The sequence below is a fragment of the Macrotis lagotis genome, chromosome X (genome assembly GCF_037893015.1).
Source record: "Macrotis lagotis isolate mMagLag1 chromosome X, bilby.v1.9.chrom.fasta, whole genome shotgun sequence".
NCBI lineage: Eukaryota > Metazoa > Chordata > Mammalia > Peramelemorphia > Peramelidae > Macrotis > Macrotis lagotis.
In genome coordinates this window covers 671,145,896-671,166,496 of record NC_133666.1, presented here as the reverse complement: position 1 = coordinate 671,166,496, position 20,601 = coordinate 671,145,896, and the positions used below count along the sequence as shown (strand labels likewise).

The window sequence follows — 20,601 nt, the reverse complement described above, 5'->3', positions numbered from 1 at the left end:
GGCTGTGAAAATGAGCAAGCAGAGAAACAAAAAGAAGACTATTGAGAAATATTTTGCAAATGAGCCCAAGAAGGAAAAAAATACTCAGTCTGAAGATGAGGAAGCACAAGATCCTGCATCTAAAGACTCCAAGAAAAAAACAGAAATTGGGCTCAGGCTATGACAGAGCTCAAAAAAGACTTTGAAAATCAAATGAGGGAGTTGGAAGAAAAACTGGGAAAAGAAAGGAGAGAGATGCAGGAAAAACATGAAAATGAAGTCAGCAGCTTAGTCAAGGAAATCCAAAAAAATGCTGAAGAAAATAGCATGCTAAAAACCAGCTTAGGTCAAATGGATAAAACAGTTCAAAAAGTTATTGAGGAGAAGAATGCTTTAAAAAGCAAAATTGGCCAGATGGAAAAAGAGATAAGAAAACTCTCTGAGGAGAACAAATCCTTCAGACAAAGAATAGAATTCAGGGAGATTGATGAATTTAACAGAAATCAGGAATCAATACTTCAAAACCAAAAAAATGAAAAATTAGAAGAAAATGTGAAATATCTCATTGAAAAAACAACTGATATGGAAAACAGACTTAGGAAAGATAATTTAAAAATTATTAGAATACCTGAAAGTCATGATCAGGAAAAGAGCCTTGCCATCATTTTCTTTTCTTTTCTTTTTTTTTAAGTTTTTTTTTTTTTTTGCAAGGCAAACAGGGTTAAGTGGCTTGCCCAAGGCCACACAGCTAGGTAATTATTAAGTGTCTGAGACTGGATTTGAACCCAGTTACTCCTGACTCCAAGGCTGGTGCTTTATCCACTACGCCACCTAGCCGCCCCATTGACATCATTTTCAAAGAATTACTACAGGAAAATTGCCCTGATATTCTAGAAGCAGAGGGCAAAATAGAAATGGAGAGAATCCACCGATCCCCCAGAGAAAGAGATCCCAAAAAACCAACCCCTAGGAATATTATAGCCAAGTTCCAGAACTCCCAAGTCAAAGAGAAAATATTACAAGCAGCCAGAAGGACACAGTTCAAATATCGTGGAGCTGCAGTCAGGATCACACAGGACTTAGCAGCAGCTACATTGGAAGCTCGTAGGGCTTGGAATACAATATACCGGAAGGCAAGAGAGCTTAGAATGCAGCCAAGAATGAACTACCCAGCAAGGCTGAATGTCCTCTTCCAGGGAAAAAGATGGACTTTCAATGAACCAGGGGAATTTCAAAGGTTCCTTTTGGAATGGCCAGAGCTAAACAGAAGGTTTGATCTTCAGATACAGGACTCAGGTGAAACATGGAGATTGGAGGAGAGGGAGGAAATATGAGGGACTTAATGAGGATGAACTGCATGTATTCCTGCATAGAAAAATGACACTGATAATACTTATATGAACCTTCTCAGTTAATAGAGCAGGTAGAGAGAGCTATTATAGTTGAAGCACGGGAGAAAGCTGAATTCGAAGATAAAATATGGTGTAAAAATGGAGTCAATAGAAAAAAAGGGAAATGGAATGGGAGAAAGAAAAAGGAGAGGGGGAGTAGGCCAAGATATTTCATATAATAAGATTTTTTTTTATTATTACAATGAGCTATTGCAATGATATGGAAGGGGGGAGGCAAGGGGAAATGAGGGAACCTTTGCTCTCATCAGAGGTGGCTAGGAGAGGAAACAGCATATATACTTAATGGGGTATAGACATCTGGAGTAAGAAGGAGGGAGGAGCAGGGGGAAGGGGTGGGGATATGAATAAAGGAGGAGAGGATGGACCATGGGGGGAGAGTGGCCAGATATAACACATTTTCTTTCTTACTTCTTGCAAGGGGATGGGAATGGAAGGCCTGCCCATGACCACAGGGCCAGGTGGATTCTGGGCCTAAGGGGTGGTATGGGGGCTCAGGGCTTCTTGGCCCCAGGACCAGGGATCTGTCTGCTGTGCCACTCAGCGACCCTACAGCAGAGTCACAGTGAAAGGAGAGAGAAAATAGAGTACGTGGTAGTGGAGAAATAAGAAAGGAGGGAGTTGCGATCAGCAATGGCAATGGTGGAAAAATATGGAAATAACTTTTTGTGATGGACTTATCATAAAGAATGAGATCCACCCATGACAGAGTTGTTGGTGTTGGAACAAAGACTCAAGCACATTTTTTGGTATGATTATTTGGGGGAGGGTGCAGGGCAAGTAGGGCTGGATGGCCTGCCTGGGGCCACATAGTGGGGTGATCTTTGGGTGTATGGGGCCGAATTTGGACCCAGGTGCTCCTGGCTCAAGGGTCAATGCTCTGTCTGCCACCCAGCCACCCCTACTATTATTATTTTATTTTATTTTGGGTCTTTTTTCTTTCTTTTTTTTTTTTTTGTTTTTGCAGGGCAGTGGGGATTGGGTGGCTTGCATGTCACATGGCTGGGTGATTGTTGGGTTTACGAGGCTGGATACGGACTCGGGTGCTCATGGCTCTAGGGCTGGTGCTTCATCCATTGCACCACCTGGCCATACCTACAATTATTACTATTATTACTTTTTTATTTTAATTTTTTTCTCTCCCTTTTACTTTTTTCGCCCAAAGAAGTCTATCTATATTCATGGGGGAGGAGGGGTATTTTGTTTACTTGTAAACAAGAATATTTTATTAATGTAAAAAAAACATTTGTACAAAATGAGAATAAAAAATAAATTTAGAAGAAAAAAAAGTAAGGAGATGCCTATCAAGTGGGAAATAGCTAAACAAATTACGATATTTGAATGTAATACAATACTATTATACCATAAGAAGTGAAGGATATGGCTTCAGAAAACCTGGACATGCTTATAAGAACTGATGCAGTAAGTAAGCAGAACCAAGAGCACAATTTATATTGTAACAACAGCATAATTTTAAAATGAACAAATTTGAAAGACTTAAGAATTCTAATTAATGCAATGACAAAGCAAGAGTCCAAAGGAACGATCAGAAAGAAAATGATTCACCTCCTGACAGAGAAGTCACAGAAGCCTATATAACCCATAATCTAAATATGTAGGACAAGACTATTGAAACTGAGAAGAGAAGATTATAGAAATAGAAGATCACTTTCAAAAATATAAAATACTAACAGAACAACCAAACGGATCTGTAAAGGAACTATTGAAGAAGAAATTCCTGGTCTCCATATGGCACTTACTGGACAATTCTATCAAACTTTAAAAGAATAATTAATATATAATATATAAATTATTCTCAAAAATAGAGAAATAAAGCATTCTATCAGACTTTTTATGAGACAAATATATTGCTTCAAAATTATTAAATAAAATCCTGACAAAAGACTACAACAATTTTTTTTAAAAAATCATCATGAACAAATTGAATTCATGTCAAGATGGTTCATGATTAGAAAATAGCCAATACAATAATATTAAAATCAAAAACAAACAAAATAATATGATCATTTCAACAGAAGAAAAAAAATTCAACAAAGTTCAATATCACTGATGCTAAAAGTTCCAATTAAGGAAGAAAGGAAGGGAAGGAAAAAAATCTTTTTCATAGTGCCTACTAAATATCAAAGGGTAACTAGATGGCATAGTGCTGGGCTTATTTTCCTGAGTTCATATCTGGCTTCAGACACTTACAGACTCTGTGACCCTGGGCAAGTCACTTAACCTTGTTTGCCTCAATTTCCTCATCTACAAAATAAATAGGAGAAGGAAATGAAATCACTCCAGTATCCTTGCTAAGAAAACCCCAATTAGGGTCATGAAGAATTAGATATGACTCAAAGAAATTGAACAATACCAAGTAATATGCTAGGTGCTTTACTAATATTATCTCATTTGAGACTTACAGGGGCAGCTAGGTGATACAGTGGATAGAGCACCAGCCCCAGTGTCAGAAGGACTTGAGTTCAAATTGGACCTCATTCACTTAATAGTTACTTAACTGTGTAACCTTGGGCAAATCACTTAACCCCATTTCTTTGCAAAAATTTTTAAAAGAGAGATAACTCTGGAAAATGGGACCAAGAGTGGATAAATGACTTGCCTATTGTCACACAGCTAGGAAATATCTGAGTCTGATTTCAAATTCAGGTCTTCTTGATTCCAGACCAAGCATTCCATCCACTGTGCCACCTTGCTACCTAGGTCTAATTTGTAGAGAGATCCTATTTTTTTAAATACATTATAAAAATCTATCTAAGACTAAAAGCAAGCACCATATGCAATGGGAAAACACTTGAAACTTTCCAAACAAGAAAAAGGAAGAATACCTCCTTTCCCCTACCATTTTTTGAGATAGTTCTAGAACTATTAGCAATTTCAATAAGATAAGATAAATATATCAAAGTAGTTACTTGGAAAATCCTTAAAAAGCTAATTTAAAAAATCAGCAGCTCTAGCAAAGTTGACTACTACCAAATGAACCCTCAAAAATCAACAACTTATTAATGTAATGATAACAAAGTCCAAAAGGCAATAATAGAAATGGATATATCATTCAATATAATTTTAAAATGGACTACCTGTAGAGAAGAGTATTTAGCTTTAATGGCTGGATCATGCCACCATAATAAAACGAAAATACTAATAAGGGTAATTCACAGATGTAGGATTATAAGACTCTTATAACCAAAGGGACACGTGACAAAACAAAAAGTAATTTAAAAGTCACTCAGAGTAATAAAGATTTAGAATATCAAAGAAATAATGAGCAAGGTGAGAATGAAGGGATATAGCACTTCCACATCTCAAATAAAATCATAAAAGAGTAATCATTAAAAAAAACCCTTTAGCACTAGTTTAAAAAAACGGGAAAAAATATGTCACTTGACTAGACTAGTCAAGGATGAATAAGAAATAACTGAACTTGATAACATAGTGTTCAATAAAACCAAAAACAAATTACCTAGGAAAGAATTCCCTACTTGTTAAGAATTGCTGGGAAATCAAAGGATCAAAGAAAAGGAACTATATGTACAAAAATACTTATAGCAAAAAAACTGTAGTGGCAAAATGAGTGACTGATCAAGTAGTATATGGTTCTTAATGTACTATCAGAAATGACAAATAGGATAGTTTCAGAAATACCTGATTTTTATGAACTGATGCAAACCGAACCAGATCACTATACCCAGTAACAGTAATATTGTAACTACAATCAACTGTGAAAAGTTAAATACCCTGATCAATACAATGATCTAGAACAATTACAAATCAGAGAGAGTACTCAGATGAACTTTGAGTGCTGATTGAAATATAGTTTTTCCTTGGAGGGGAAAGGGCAAATGGCTAATATAGAAATGTGTTTTGTATGACTCATATGTATAATGGGTATCATACTGCCTGCTTCTCAGTGGGTGGAGGAGGAGGTACAGGGAGGGAATGAATCTGGAACTCAACATTAAAAAAAAGAATTTAAAAAAAGAATGTTAAAAATAAGTAAAATATTAATAACAAAAAGGACTGCTGGGAAAATGGGAAAGTAATCTGGCAGAAAAAAGTCTTAATTCATCATCTCATACTATATCCCATATTAAATTCAAAATATTCAGAAAAAGAAAGAAAATCATATACCTTTCATTGTTCTGGATAGGGGATGAATGCTTAACAATATAAGAGATTGAGGCAATTACAAAAAAGATAAAAGAGATAATTGTGATTACATGAACTTTGAAACATATATGACCTATATCTTATTGCTTGCTCTCTTGCAAGGTTGGGGAAGGAAAGAGAGGGCAGGAGAAAAATTTGGAACTCAATACAAAAATGAATGCTGAAAACTATCCTTGTATGTAATTGGAAAAAAATAAATATCAAAGAAAGAAAGAAAAATACATCTAGGGAAAAGGAAAGTAATTATCTGGAGGAAAAACTTTAAATCAAATATCTCTGATGAAGGTTCAATATCCAAGATATATCCCAGATAATAAGGAATTATAAATATATTCTCTTTCCCAATGGAGACAGTTAAAGAATATGAACAAATAATTCACAAAATGAAAACCAGTCACAAACATGTGCCAAAATGCTCCAAGTCATTAAGAGAAGTATGAAAACCCTGGGATCTTGCCTCCAAATCAACAAATTCTCAATGATGACATAAAACAGTAATAGTCAATACTGAAATGGCAGTGGAAAGAGAGGTATTCAAAGACATTTTTTATGGAGCTATGAATTCATGTAATCATTTTGGAAACAATTTTGAATTATGCAAATAAGGTATCTTAAACAGCCCTATCCTTTGACCCAGAAATTCCACTGGAAAGTATGTATTCCGGGGCAGCTAGGTGGCACAGTGGATAGAGCACCATTCTGGAGTCAGGAGTACCTGAGTTCAAATTCGACCTCAGACACTTAATAATTACCTAGCTGTGTGACCTTGGGCAAGCCACTTAACTCCATAGCCTTGCAAAAAAAAAAAGTATGGATTACATATGTCCAAAAGGCAACAAAAATGTGCATACCTTTTGATCCAGCAATACTACTACTTGGGTCTATACCCTGAAGAGACTATGAAAAAGGGTTAAAAACATCACTTGTACAAAATTTTTCATAGCAACTCTGTTGTGGCAAAGAATTGGAAATTGAGGGAATGTCCATCAGTTGGAGAATGGCTTAATAAACTGTGGTATATGTATGTGATGGAACACTATTGTTCATTTGGAAACCAGGAGGGATGGGAATTCAGGGAAGCCTATAAGGATTTGCATGAACTGTTGCTGAGCAAGATGAGCAGAACCAGAAGAACATTGTGCACCCTAACAGCAACATGGGAGTGATCATCAACCTTAATGGACTTGCTCATACCAACAGGGCAACAATCAAGCACAATTTTGGGATATCTGCAATGGAGAATGCCATCTGCATCCTGAGAAAGAATTGTGGAGTTTGAACAAAGACCAAAGACTATTACCTTTAATTTTAAAAAATTTATCTTATTATGTAATTCTACTGTATCTCATACTTTATGTTTCTTCCTTAAGGATGTGATTTCTCTCTCATCACATTCAACTTAGATCAATGTATACCAAAGAAACAATGTAAAGACTAACAAATTGCCTTCTGTGGGGGGTGGGGGGAGGGAAGCAAGATTGGGGGAAAATTGTAAAATTCAAAATAAATAAAATCTTTCAAAAAAAAGAGAAATATTCCAAAGAAATGATTAAGAAAAAAAAATTCAAATACATCAAAATATTGATAACAACACTTTTATAAGCAACAATAGATGCCCATCACTTGGGGAATGGCTAAATAAGTTGTAGTTCATGAATGTAATGTGATGTAATTATATGTAATGTAATTGATATGCTTTAAGAAATAATGAACATGATGAATAAAGAGATTTACATGATGAATAAAGATTTACATGAACTGAAACAAAATGAAGTAAACAGAATCAGGAAAACTATGCAGAATGACTAAAATAATGTAAAGGGAAAGGACTCAAAATGTTGCAAAATAAACAGGTGAATGAAGATCAATTGTGACCCCTAAGAAGAAAAATGAGAAGATACCTCCTCCCCACCTTACCCCTGCTCCTATTGCAGAGGTAATCATCAATAGGTATGGTAAATTGCAACATCATGTTAGAGTGTTTCATTATATTGTTTGGTTTTAATTGATTTTTTTCTCTTCTTCCCCATTAAAAAAGGATTCTTTGTGGCAAAGAACTGGAAATTTAGGGCATGTCCAATAATTGGGAAATGACTAAACAAATTATAATATATGATTGTGATGGAATTCTACTGTGATATAAGGAATTAAATCTGGTGGATTTTAAGGGGAAAATGGAAAAACTTGCATGAAATAATATAGAATGAAATGAGCAGGTCCAAATACTGTATACAATAATAGCATATTGTTCAAAGAATAACTGTGAACAACTAAATTATTCTGTGTATTATAAATACTCAAATCAACTACAAAGGGCCCATGAAGGAAGGTGCCATCCATCTCCGAAGAAAGAACTGATAAAAAGTATGTATAGTATGATTTTGCAAATATTTATATATTTGTTTCAAATGATGGCCTTCTCTAGTGCAGGGTAAAGAGAGAGAGAGAGAGAGAGAGAGAGAGAGAGAGTTAAGAATTTCAAATATAACCAATAAATAAATAAAATTTTTTAAAAAAGGATTTTTTTGCTATAAGGAATAGCTTTCTGTGGGCAGGAATGGAGAAAGATAGGGGGGAAATGTAGATAATAAAGAAATGGAAGTTACCAAGACAAATCTATTTTTTAAAATATGTTGTATAAGTTTTTATGAGATTCTTTCCAAATCTGCTAAGGTATATTTCACAGGGTCTGGTGCAGTGGATATAAGACTGGGTGTAGTGTCAGGAAGACTCATCTTCCTGAGTTCAAATATGACCCCAGACACTAGCTATGTGACCTTGGGTAAGTCACTTCACTCTGTTTGTCTAAGTCTTCTTATTTGTGAAATGAGCTGGAGAAGGAAATACTGTTTGCAGTATACCAGCAAATTTGGAACAATGGTGGTCAGAAGATTGGAAAATATCAGTTTATATCTCAGTCCTAGAAAGGGGCAATGCCAAAGTTGTTCAAATTTCCAAACAAATTGTACTCATTTTGCAAGACAGCAAAGTTATGCTTAAGATTCTTCAAGCTAGGCTTCAGCAATATGTGAACCAAGAATTATCAGAAATACACATTGGTTTTCAAAAAGTTAGATGAACTAATGACCAAATTGACAACATTTGTTGGATTATGAAGAAAACAAAGAAATTTCAGAAAAACTCTGCTGTTTCAATAACTACACTTTGACTTTGAAAACAAAGAGATGGGAGTACCTATCCTTTTACTTGTCTCCTGAGGAACCTGTTTGTGAGTCAAGAAGTAACAGTTAAAATCAAACATAGAACAATTCATTGGTTTAAGATTTGAGAATGAGTATGACAAGGCTGCATATTGTCACTTTATTTATTTAACTTATGTGCAGAGTACATCATGTGAAATACAAGGCTGGATGAATTAAAATGCAAAATCAAGGTTGTCAGGAGAAATGTCAACAATCTCAGATATGTAGACAATAACACTAAATAGCAAAAAGAATTAAGAAGCTTCTTCTTTATGAGGGTGAAAGAAGAGAGTATAAAAGTTGACTTGAAGTTTAACATAAAAAAATCCCATTACATCCTAGAAAATAGTGGGAAAAGAAATTGAAGCAAGGTTAGATTTTATATTCTTAAGCTCAAAGATCATCATAGACAGCAACTGCACCCATGAAATTAAAAGACATTTACTTCTTATTAGAAAAGCTACAGCAAATCTGAGCCATATACTGAAAAGCAGATCATATACTCAAAGTGATAATTTTCCTAGTAGCCATGTATGGTTGTGAGAGTTGTACTACAAGAAAAGTTGAGTGCCACCAAATTGACACTTTTGAATTGTAGTGCTAAAGTAGATTTTTGAGAGTCCCTTTGAAAGCAAGGAGAACAAATCAGTCAATACCTTAAGAAATTAATTCAGACTGCTCCCTGAAAGCTCAAATACTATTTGGTTCACAATGAAAAGGCAGGACTCATTGGAAAAAACTCTTGATTTTAGGAAAGAGTAAAGGCAAAAGGAAAAGAGGATAGCAAAGAATGAACTGGACAGAAAATATCATGGAAACATTGAAGATGAGCTTGGGACAAACTTTGAGAGATAGTGGAAGATAGAAAGACCTGGTTTGCTATGATCCATGAGATAAGAAAGAGCCTACATAACTGAACAACTGAATGGCAAAACATATTTATACATCTTAAAATGTGCATTAAGGCTGGCATTTTAGAGATGTTAATTAATTTAAATATGTTCTTCCTATGGAAACCAATTTTAGGGTACTGGGAGGTCTCTAGACTTATTCCACCATAGCCTAGTTGATATTAGTGTGATCAACATTATTTGTGATTATTGCTATTGTTAATTTATCTCAATCATATGGAGTTCAGATAGAAACAAGCTGCTTTTAAATCCAATAGTCTGTGGACAATTAAATAGATGGATAAAAAAACTGTTTAAATAGGTGCATAAAAAAACTGCTTTTTTGTAACTGAGAATTGAGTTGTAAATTCATCTTCTATCGACTTATTGAAAGAATCTTTTCCAGTAGAGAATAGGATGACAGTCTGTTGCTACACTAGTGTCTTCTACTAAGTCTATATTTTGAAAGTTTTTCATTCCATATAGTTTGAAGACTTTGAAATCTCTATAATCTCAAAGCATCTATTTTAAAAAACTAGTATAAAATTTTTATGGGTCAATATTACATCTTGGAGATTGTGGGCAAAAGTTCTGTCACTAAATATGTGCCAACTCCAGCATAGATTATGGGTAAAATTCTCAAAAAAATTTAAGATTTGTATTTGTAGTGTGAGGATTTGTCTCCTGGTAGTTTATAAAGAATAATGAGCTTCTTCTGTATCATTCTAGTTGCCTGATTGTGTATTTCATGGATCTGGTAAATGCCACATTTTGGCAGCAAGCAGTGATATGTTACTCAGTAGCCACTGTTTCATTGCCTAAAATGTATTGATGGTTACTGTTGGTATAGAGATGTTGGCAAATGTGTCCCTTTTGTCCTGTGTTTATTCTCCTAGTTGCATCTCTAAATACGCCTGGGATGTGCTGGCTTATTGAAGCTCCTGACAAATTTTTCCCACACTCATTTTCCCCTCCACTGGTATTCACTATTTATAAGATGATGTTGCTCATAATATCTCACATATTTTTAAAACACCAATGTAAAAAAAGAAAAAGAAAAAGCAGGTCTCTGTTGTAAGATCATCTTTGATACAAATGTGGTAAGTAAAGTTACTACACAGCAGTCGATCTGGTATTAAACATCCTTAAATGTATCAAGGCTGGTCCTCAGACCTAAAAAGATATACAGTCTGCCACTGGGGTCTGTTGAAGCTTTCCACAATGATGGGATCCTCCAGAACTTCTATTTAGATGGAATAATCTTTGAGATGCTTGGATAAGTTTGATGCCACCATTAGACTATAGAATAACACTGGTGATGCTACTTGACTGATGCATTGAATACCTCCATCTCTACAGAATCAAAATGGATAGTGACTCAAATGTTCACACCCTTTAGCTCAGAGTTCTCACTGTGAGTCATACATGCCAAAGGGGAATATATACATACATATATATATATATGTATATATGTATGTATATATATATACATATATATTGATATTGATATAGGTGTAGATATGTGTAGCTATATGTATGAGGTATATTAAAATATATATGTATAGAGATAGAGATAGAGATAGAGATAGAGATATAGAGAGAAAGGTACCATATAAACAAATATATCCAGAGCAGCCCTTTTACATCAGTAAAATAACTGGAAACAGGGACCTATAAATTAAGGAATGGCTGAACAAATCTGGACATTGAATGTGGAAAAGTATTACTATGCTACAGGAAACAAAAACCATGAAATCAGAGAAGCACATAAAAACTTGTATGAACTGATACAGAGTAAAGTATATAAAACCAGGAAAATATTATGCACAGTGACTACAACTTCTCATTGAGAAAAACAGTAAGAATTTTTTTAAAATATGCAGTTGAATGCAGTGAAATTATAATGACCAAAACTATTCCTAGAGAAGAGTTGGGAAAATGCATTTCCCTCCCATTCCTATGATTGTGATGAACTACTATTGTGCTATTAGAAATGATGGGGGAGAGGTAGTTTCAGAAAAAATATGACAATATTTATATGAACTGGGAGATCATTGTGCAAAGTACAGTTGTAACAATCAACTGTGAAAGTCTTGGCTACACTGATCAATACCATGATCCAAGACAATTCCAAAGGCTTCATGATGAAAAAATGCTATTTACGGGGCAGCTAGGTGGTGCAATGGATAGAGAACTTGCCCTGGAGTTGGGAGGACCTGAGTTCAAATATGAACTCAGACACTTTATAATTACCTAGCTGTGTGATCTTGGGCAAGTCACTTGACCCCATTGCCTTAAATTTAGAAAAATGTGATTTACATCATAAACTCAGTGAAAATTGAAGTATAATTTTCTAATTTTTCTTATTTTCTTTTGCTTTTTTTTACAGAATGGCTAATGGGGGAAAGTTCTGTATAATTTCATATATATAACTGATATTATATTGTTTTCTTCTCAGTGAGTGGGGGAGATGGGTGGCTAAGTGATGCAATGGGTTCTATCAAGGCCTTGGAGTCAGGAGGAAGGGAGTTTAAATCCAGCCTCAGACACTTGACTCTTACTAGCTGTGTGACTTTAAGCCTGATTCCCTCATATCCAGGGAATCTCCAGTCATCCTGATCCATATCTGGCCCCTGGACCTAAATGACTCTGGAGGAGAAAGGAGGCTGGTGACTGAGCAGCCCCCTTCACTCAAATTAAATTTATGTGCATGTTATGCATGTAGATATAGATAGAGAAAGATAGAGAAAGAGATATAGACAGAATGGTACCATATAAACAAATAAATTCAGAGCAGCCTCCCTCACTCAAATCAAATTTATGTGCATGTCGTACATGGTGATATGGATAGAGATAGGGATAGAGATTCGCAATTTTATATTTAAAAAGATAATTTAAATTTTAAAATTTAAAAGATTTAAAAATAAATAATTAAACTGGAATATTGATCTCCTGGTTCACAATTCAGGGTCCCACCACTCTTTTGCTGACTTCCCCTGAAATTCAAAACCATGCCACAGCACCAAACCCCTTCCTTCCCACCATCAACCCGTTTTTAAGTTCCCTTTGTGTGTTGTCTTCCCTTAATAAAATATAAACTCTTTGAGGACAGGGGTTGTCTTTTTGCTTATTTTTGGAACCATAGCACTTAGTACAATGCCTAGAACATAAGTTCTTTAATAAATGCTTTTTTTCTTCCTTGCCTTGGTCAGATAATTTTTTCCTGACCTTCTGAATGGAAATTTTTTTATTGAGACATGCTTCCAATAATTTTCCTTTACCTTATTATAGACTTGAGCCTTTGGCATCACTTCTCCTGTGACATTAAGGTGCTTTTCTGTTGTTTCAACGATGTGTGTGTCTAATCTTTTCACTGGAGGAATACTAAAACTTTCTAATTCAGTGACATTGATCTGTCCCTCATTGTATGAAGGTCTCTTGGATGCTGCTTTGACTGTGGTTGATTCCTTCTCTATGTTTGCCAGATTGCCTTCAGTGTCTGACTTTGAGTTTATCAGATCTGACCTGGGGTTTTAATAGGGATTACATGAACAAGTTACTTTGGAATATGTTCTATGGGATTGATAGAGAAAAGCAAAGTAGCAATTAACAGCATTAGAATTAATGACAATATTCATTCATTCCTAGTATGTCTTATATAAGAAATAATTTATAGCCAAGTGTTGAATTTCAAAAATCAAGTAAAATCCTTTCTAAATTCTTTTAACAGCCAAGTTTTCTAAGTAAATCGAACTCTTTGTGTGTGTGTGTGTGTGTGTGTGTGTGTGTGTGTGTGTGTGTGTATGTGTAGTGATATGGTAGTACAACAGATTAAAACATGATGACTGTATCTATATTTCTGAGGAGAGCCCAGTGAAAAGAATTTTGGGGCCTACTTGTGAAACTTTAATCTTGCTAAATGAGAAAAATTGATACAAGACAGAAATGAGTTTTGGATAGCTAATAAATACCAGTCAGGCAAGCTGATTAAATATTTGGTAAAGGAGAGAACAGAATCTGATGCAATTAATTTCTTTTATGATTAGATATACTTCACTTATTCTCTAGCTGAATGCTTCTGATTATTTCAGAAAAGGGTTGCAATGATTTTTCAGTCCTCTAGGAAGGAAATAGTTTTACCTTTTCAGTCTTTGTGAAAGGCACTGTGAACTTGGAGAAGATCTACTACTTTGAACATCAGCTAATGTAGCTAAAACAAAAGTGGCTTCTAAGACCAATTCATCAATGCTGAAATCCACAGGTCTAGAAAGGTAAAATCACAGCATGAATGACATTGTATCCTCATGTAAATCACAGAAATAGCTAAGCAGAAATATCTTTTTTCCATTCACAGGTTAAAATACACAATATAAACACCCTTGCCAAAATAATGTCAAAATGGGTACAGGATTAAGACATAAAAGGTAAAATATTATAAACCAATTAGGAGAACAAGGAATAGTTAACCTGTCAGATCAATGGAAAGTAGAACAGTTTATGACCAAAGAAGAGATAGAGAATACTATAAAAAAACAAACTGGATAATTTTGATTATATCACATGAAAAAGTTTTTGCACAAAAAAAAACTGCAACCAAGATTAAAAGGATATAGTATGTTGAGAAACAATTTTTACAACTAATGTTTCTGACAAAGAATTCATTTCTAAAATATAAAGTGAACTGTGTCAAATTTATTTAAAAAAAAATTCCCCAATTGACAAATGGTCAAAGGATATGGAAAGGCAATTCTCAGACAAAGAAATCAAAATTTGCTCTAAATCATTATTGATCAGAGAAATCCAAATTAAAACATCTCTAAGGTACTATCTCACACCTCTTAGGTAGACCAATATGAATAGAAAGGAAAATGATCGATGTTGGAGGGGATGTAAGAAAATTGGGTCACTAGATCCAACCTTTCTGGAAAGCAATTCGGAATTGTGCCCAACGGACAATAAAATGTGCATACCCTTTGATACAGCAATACCACTACTGGGTCTACATATCCTGAAGAGATCACATAAAAGGGTAAAAATCCCATATGTACAAAAATATTCATAGCAGCTTTTTTGTAGTAACAAAGAATTGGAAATTGAGGAGATACCCATCAATTGGGGAATGGCTGAATAAATTGTGGTATATGTATGTGATAGAACACTATTTTTCTTTTTTTTTTTTTTTTTGCAAGGCAAACGGGGTTAAGTGGCTTGCCCAAGGCCACACAGCTAGGTGATTATTAAGTGTCTGAGACTGGATTTGAACTCAGATACTCCTGACTCCGGGGCTGGTGCTTTATCCACTATGCCACCTAGATGCCCCAGAACACTATTTTTCTATAAGAAATCATGAGGGATAGGACTTCAGGAAAGCCTGGAAAGACTGGCACGAATTAATGCTAGTGAAATGAGCAGAACCAGAAGAACATTATACACACTTACAACAACTTGGGTTGATGATCAACCATGATGGGTTTGTTCATTTCAGCAATATAATAATCAAAGATAATTTTTAAAGAGTTGTGATGGAAAAATACTATCCATATCCAGAGAAGGAACTGTGGAGTTTATATGAAGACCAAAAAAAAAAACCACAAAAAGTTATCTTATGTATTGTCTTTTTTTCTCTGTTTTTTTCCCATTGGATCTGATCCTTCTCTCATAACATGCTCACTATGCTTAGCATGGTTATAAATGTAGAGCCTATATCAGATTGCTTTCTGTCAGGGGACGAGGGAGAGAAGGAACAGAGGGAGAAAAATTGTAAAACTCAAAACCTTGCAAAAAAAAAAAAAAGATTGGTACAAACTACCATGGCATGTAGTTGGAAAAACAAATAAATTATTTTTAGAAAATAAAAAATAAAAACCCACAGTCTTTTAAATAAAAAATATACAACATAAGGTTTGCTTTAAAAGTCCTTACATATGCTTTAGTTTTTTAGAGTTAATGCATTTAAGTCATATGTACAATTTCCTGTCACTGTACCCATTTTATATATTGTTCATTTAAATACACTATAGAAAACTTACAGATATCTTTCACTGAATTTAAAAATATGTTATGGTTTATTTTTATTTTATTGTTGTTGATATTGTTACTTTGTGACTTGATCAGTTGGAAGTATAATGACCTCACCCCAGGACAAATCAGTTAAGTTTTAACTAGTTCTATTTTTCTGATGGGGTTAGTTGACTCCTCCTGAGCAAACTTCTCAAGGGCTCACTATGTTGGTGCTAATTTGGACATCCTATCAGTTTTAATCTTACTATTGCTCAGAAATCCCAAATGCAAATAATCCACTAGCTCAGCCTCCTCAGCATCAGTAACTAGAGGAATGTGCCACTACAACCAGCTGCTATGATTTATTTTACAATAAAAAAATATAGCTTTATAAATGCCTAGGAATGATATTACAAAGAATTATCTTGTTTAGAATAATCAGTGCTCAGTCAGAATAATGTACGTTCTAGGTTAACTGTTTTCAATGTAAGATTCTAGAAGTTTTAATTGTAATATACATCAACTAATATATTGCTTATTTTATACAGTATGGTTAGATATAATGAATTCTAATTTTATAATTTGTTAATTAATACTTCTCTACTAAACAATATAAGCGACTTACTTTCCAGAAAGATCAAAATAAATAGATACAGGAGCAGTTATAGCTTCTGAAAATGTGAGCAGTCCCTAAAAGAAAAAAAATTGAATTTCTGTGAAGTAGAAGTGGTAATTATAAATTCTAGCTGTAGGAAATATGAGTCTTTACCCGCAGTTCTTTAAGACAAAATGTTATTTCAGTGTCAACTCCAACTTGAAAGTAGTCAAATTCATCAGGATCGAGATGCATTTCAGTGTACATAGACTTGGCAAAATCTGTTCAAAAATTAGGAAAAACAAGGATGAAAGAAGTCAAATCCATAGTCTCTGGTTGTCAAAATATTATCAGGAATATTTATTGACCACTATTAAGTTTTAGTTTGGAAAAAACTATCTAATTGACACTGTCATTCCAATATTGATATTGGGTAAGTGGTGAGATTGAACAAATACCATGCACTTGAGGGAAATTCAGGTAGAAAGTTACTTTTAATAGAATTTTCTATAAATGAATGCTTTTTTGTCTTATGTATTTTTTCTCTCAAATATTTTCCCATTTAGATTGCATTCATCTTTCACATGATTAACATGGATTTATGTTTAACATAGTTATACATATATGACCTATATGAAATTGTTTTCTATGGGGGGGAGGGTAGGAAGGGTGAGAGAGAAATTGAAACTTAAAATTCTGCAAAAAAAAAGATTGTGGAAACTAAGATAAATAAATATTTTAAAAAGTAAATGCTTTTAATGTATTATGAGTTTCTAATTCAAAGGATATTAAAGTCCTTTTCCATTCCCTAATTATGTTTCATTGTAAAGATGGGGGCTTGATTGAGAAAAGCAAATGGATGACCCCAGTCTACCTAAAGTAGAGATGCTCTCTATTTGAGACATTTCTCATATGAATCATATCTTGATTGTTTAGTGGGTATGAACATCTGCCAGACTTTTCCTTAAGTGTGATGGTATATCTGTTTAGATTGACTTGGGGACTTAGGGACCCCTAGGTGACACAGTGGATAGAGGACTGGGACTGGTTCAAATCTAGCCCAAGAATCTTAACATGCTGTGTAACTCTGGGTGAGTCACTTAACCTCTGTATAACTGAGTTTCATCATCTGTAAAATGGAAATAATAATAGCACCTTCTTAAAAAAATAAAAGATGTTGTGAGTATCAAATGAGAATGTTTTTACAGTACTGAGCTTTTTACATTAGTTTTAAAATTCCCGGTACATGATAAATGCTATATAAATGATAGTGGTTACAACAGTTGTTTATTTGTCATGTTCTCTGTGGACCATTATAAAATCAGGAGCTAGTTGAGGGCCCAAAAGATTGAAGTGCTTGATGGTGGAGAAGAAAAAGAGTCACTCCTGAAAAGGAACTACATGAGAAAGAAGAAGAAAACATGGCAGACCAGTCTTTGCCTCCTGTCCTGCCACTCTGATCAGAGGAGGATGGTGCAAGCTTTGGAGGGTTAGGAAGTTTGTAGACTTTCCATCTTTTCATCAGCATTATAGCAACATCCCATGAGAACAGATTCCAATGGCACACCATGCCTAAGGTGAACATCTTGAGAATTGCAACAAAAGGACTTTCAGGAACTGGAAACTGCCTACTTGAGCCCCTCTCTCCTTGACCTCTGTACGGGTGGTAGAGTCACAGACTTGGGAGGAGGGGGAATATTTGTGGCAACTATACCAACTCTATTACTTTAGTAAATATCTCTTTCTAAAAGTGAATTAAATCTCACTGACTAATCAATATCAACTAATACTTGTGTGAGAACCAGGGACTACATTAAAAAGATACCCTTGAATTCTGAAAGGTCAGAAGACGCATGCTCTGGGGACCTACTTGTGAATGAGGAGAACCAGAAGAATAAATCCAGACCCTGTAGAATCAATGTTGATTTGCAATACATAAGACTACCCAGTTTTAATTAGGAGGACAAAAGACCTACCAATAAACATACTGAAAGCAGCACTGGATCTGGCATCTCATCCCAGTCCTACTGTGTAATGTACCTGTGCCTTTTCTCTTTTCATAAAATGAGAGGGTAGAGCTAGGCTAAATTCACTGAAGATGTTTGTCCTTCATTCTCAAAGAAGACCATGAAATTAAGGAGGTAGAAGGGGAGGAAGGGAAGGGGGAGTCACTTTCTCCTTCAGAGCCATCTGGGTCCAGTGGCCAGATAGGGATCAGGATGACTAGAGATGGCCCTGGATGCCAGGCAATCAGGGTTAAAATGACTTGCCCAAGGTCATATAGCTATTAAGTATCAAGTGTCTGAAGTTAGAATTGAACTCAGGTCCTTCTGATTCCAGAGCTGGTACTCTATCCACTGTACCACCTAACTACCCTCTAAATTCAATAAACATTTATTAAGGACCTAATACAGGCAAAATATTATTTAAAGTTGATCTATAAGTTCTTTTCTAGTTCTGTGGTACTGATTTTGTGAACTATACAATATATTCAAATGACTTTTATTCATCAAGGAAACTAACAATAGTAATTTTGCAAAGCAATGTAAACATTCAATTTAAATGATACAAGCAACAGTTACTTTGAGACATCCTGTAAAATTCTGTCTCATGAAAATGAAACTGTTGCTTCAAGAATAATTGTTTTCTAAGTTGATCAAAGAACTATATCCTTATGAGAGATTACATTTTTAAAAAATAAAGGTATGATTTTAATTTGTGCTTTCTAGACTTCAGATAAGTTAGGAAGATTTAGTCAAAATAACAATTGTATGTATTCAAATTCTAAGCCATCTCTCCCCCACAAATATTTTAGAAGAGGCTATCTTATGCTTTTGATTGCTAAAATAATCTTGAGCAGAGAAAAATCCTCCTGCTTCCCTACCACAACATCACATTCACCTTTAAATAATAAAAATGCAAGGAATCTTTACTTGCACCTATAAATGGGACCTGTTTCAGAAATCAAGTTTAATTTTCAAACATCAAAAACAAACAAGGACTCTGGAAATCCAAGTTCATTAGCAAACTCTCCTCCATTGGAGTAATGTTGGACTCTTGAGTCTGAGAGACTGAGTCGCTCTCAGCTCTGCATGATTCCAAGGCCTAAGTTAAAGAAATGATACCACAGGCAAGGCACAAGCCCTCAATTCTTATACTACGGAAACATTCGTGAGCAATGCCATGCATTCAACTGGCAGCACTGAGCCTATTCCAAAGTGGCCTTATACAAATGAAAGAAGTACTTTTGCCAACTTGGTGTTCATTTTCTAATCCTCCCTATCACTACCAAAAAAAGGCACTGAATCTGATCCAACCAATTGAAACCCTGGTTCTACTAGTTTCTCATTTTAAAACAAATATACTTTCTTCCTTTGTGCTTGTTCTTTTCTTCAACAACAGAATAATCATCTCAGGTTGGGACTGGGTCAAGCAGCTTAAATCTAGCTGTTGGACTGAAAAGATATTGGAACATTTTCTTGATACATCCAAACCCCTGATTCTATTACACCATTGTTAAGCTCCTTTATCCCATTAGTAAACCTTTTAGGATAGCTGCCTTTATGAACTTTCATTTTTTTTCATTTCATATACTCAATCTAAAAAGTTCTCCCCCACCGACTTATAATTTGACCAAAATTATTTTTTCTTAAAAAAAAGAATGGGAATGGAAAACTTAATTTTATTTGCAAAGTAAAAGGCTTTAATTTGGGCTATAAAAGTAATAGAAAACATACTGAATCTTTCCCCACTACTAGCAAAGTCATTAGCACAGCATTTGTTTCCTTTCTAGTAACCCAACATCAACTTAAAAAGTGTCCAATTTAAGTTCCAATTTGAATGAAATTATCTTCCCTCTCCCAAAGTCTTCACTTGATTTTTACATATAAATTATTTTTAAACTTCCAAATCTATTGTTGTATAATTTCTAATTGGCTTAGCTTCAAAATTATGTACAAAAGCATTATTAAAAAGCACTTCTTACCTGTTTCATCCTCAATATAGCTCTTAAAGCAAACTTCCATTGGTGTCACAGCTAAAGTAATTTCTTCTTGACTCAATGGAAAATGAATCATTATATCAGCCAATAACCTAAGAACAATGAACCATATTAAAGATAACTGGAATACAAAAAAACTCCAACAAATTACATCACCAATTGTTAATTCAATCTTTATCTCACAAAATGGGTGGTTATGGTTCAGGTTTTTTAATTCTCACACAACAAAAGAATGAATTTGTAATAAACAACAAAATATCATTAATTAAAATACTTGAAACCCACATAATGGTGTTTTATGCTTAATAAAGCACCAGAATAAAAATGTCATGAAAAG

The 20,601-nt window shown here is 34.5% G+C and overlaps 1 protein-coding gene across 2 annotated transcripts in view; it reads right to left on the bottom strand.

Moving 5' to 3' along the window:
* RAD9B (RAD9 checkpoint clamp component B) overlaps nucleotides 1-20,601 on the bottom strand; it is a 57,390-nt gene that overhangs the window by 10,124 nt on the left and 26,665 nt on the right. For both annotated transcript variants that reach the window (XR_012472268.1, XM_074205639.1), the window contains exons 6-10: nucleotides 20,250-20,356; nucleotides 16,439-16,545; nucleotides 16,295-16,359; nucleotides 13,810-13,932; nucleotides 12,951-13,194 (exon numbers count right to left, since the gene is read on the bottom strand). Coding sequence is in view for 1 of the 2 variants with exons in the window: in XM_074205639.1 (XP_074061740.1) it covers nucleotides 12,951-13,194; nucleotides 13,810-13,932; nucleotides 16,295-16,359; nucleotides 16,439-16,545; nucleotides 20,250-20,356 (646 nt within the window). In the remaining variant the exon portion in view is untranslated. The remainder of the gene's footprint in view (nucleotides 1-12,950; nucleotides 13,195-13,809; nucleotides 13,933-16,294; nucleotides 16,360-16,438; nucleotides 16,546-20,249; nucleotides 20,357-20,601) is intronic.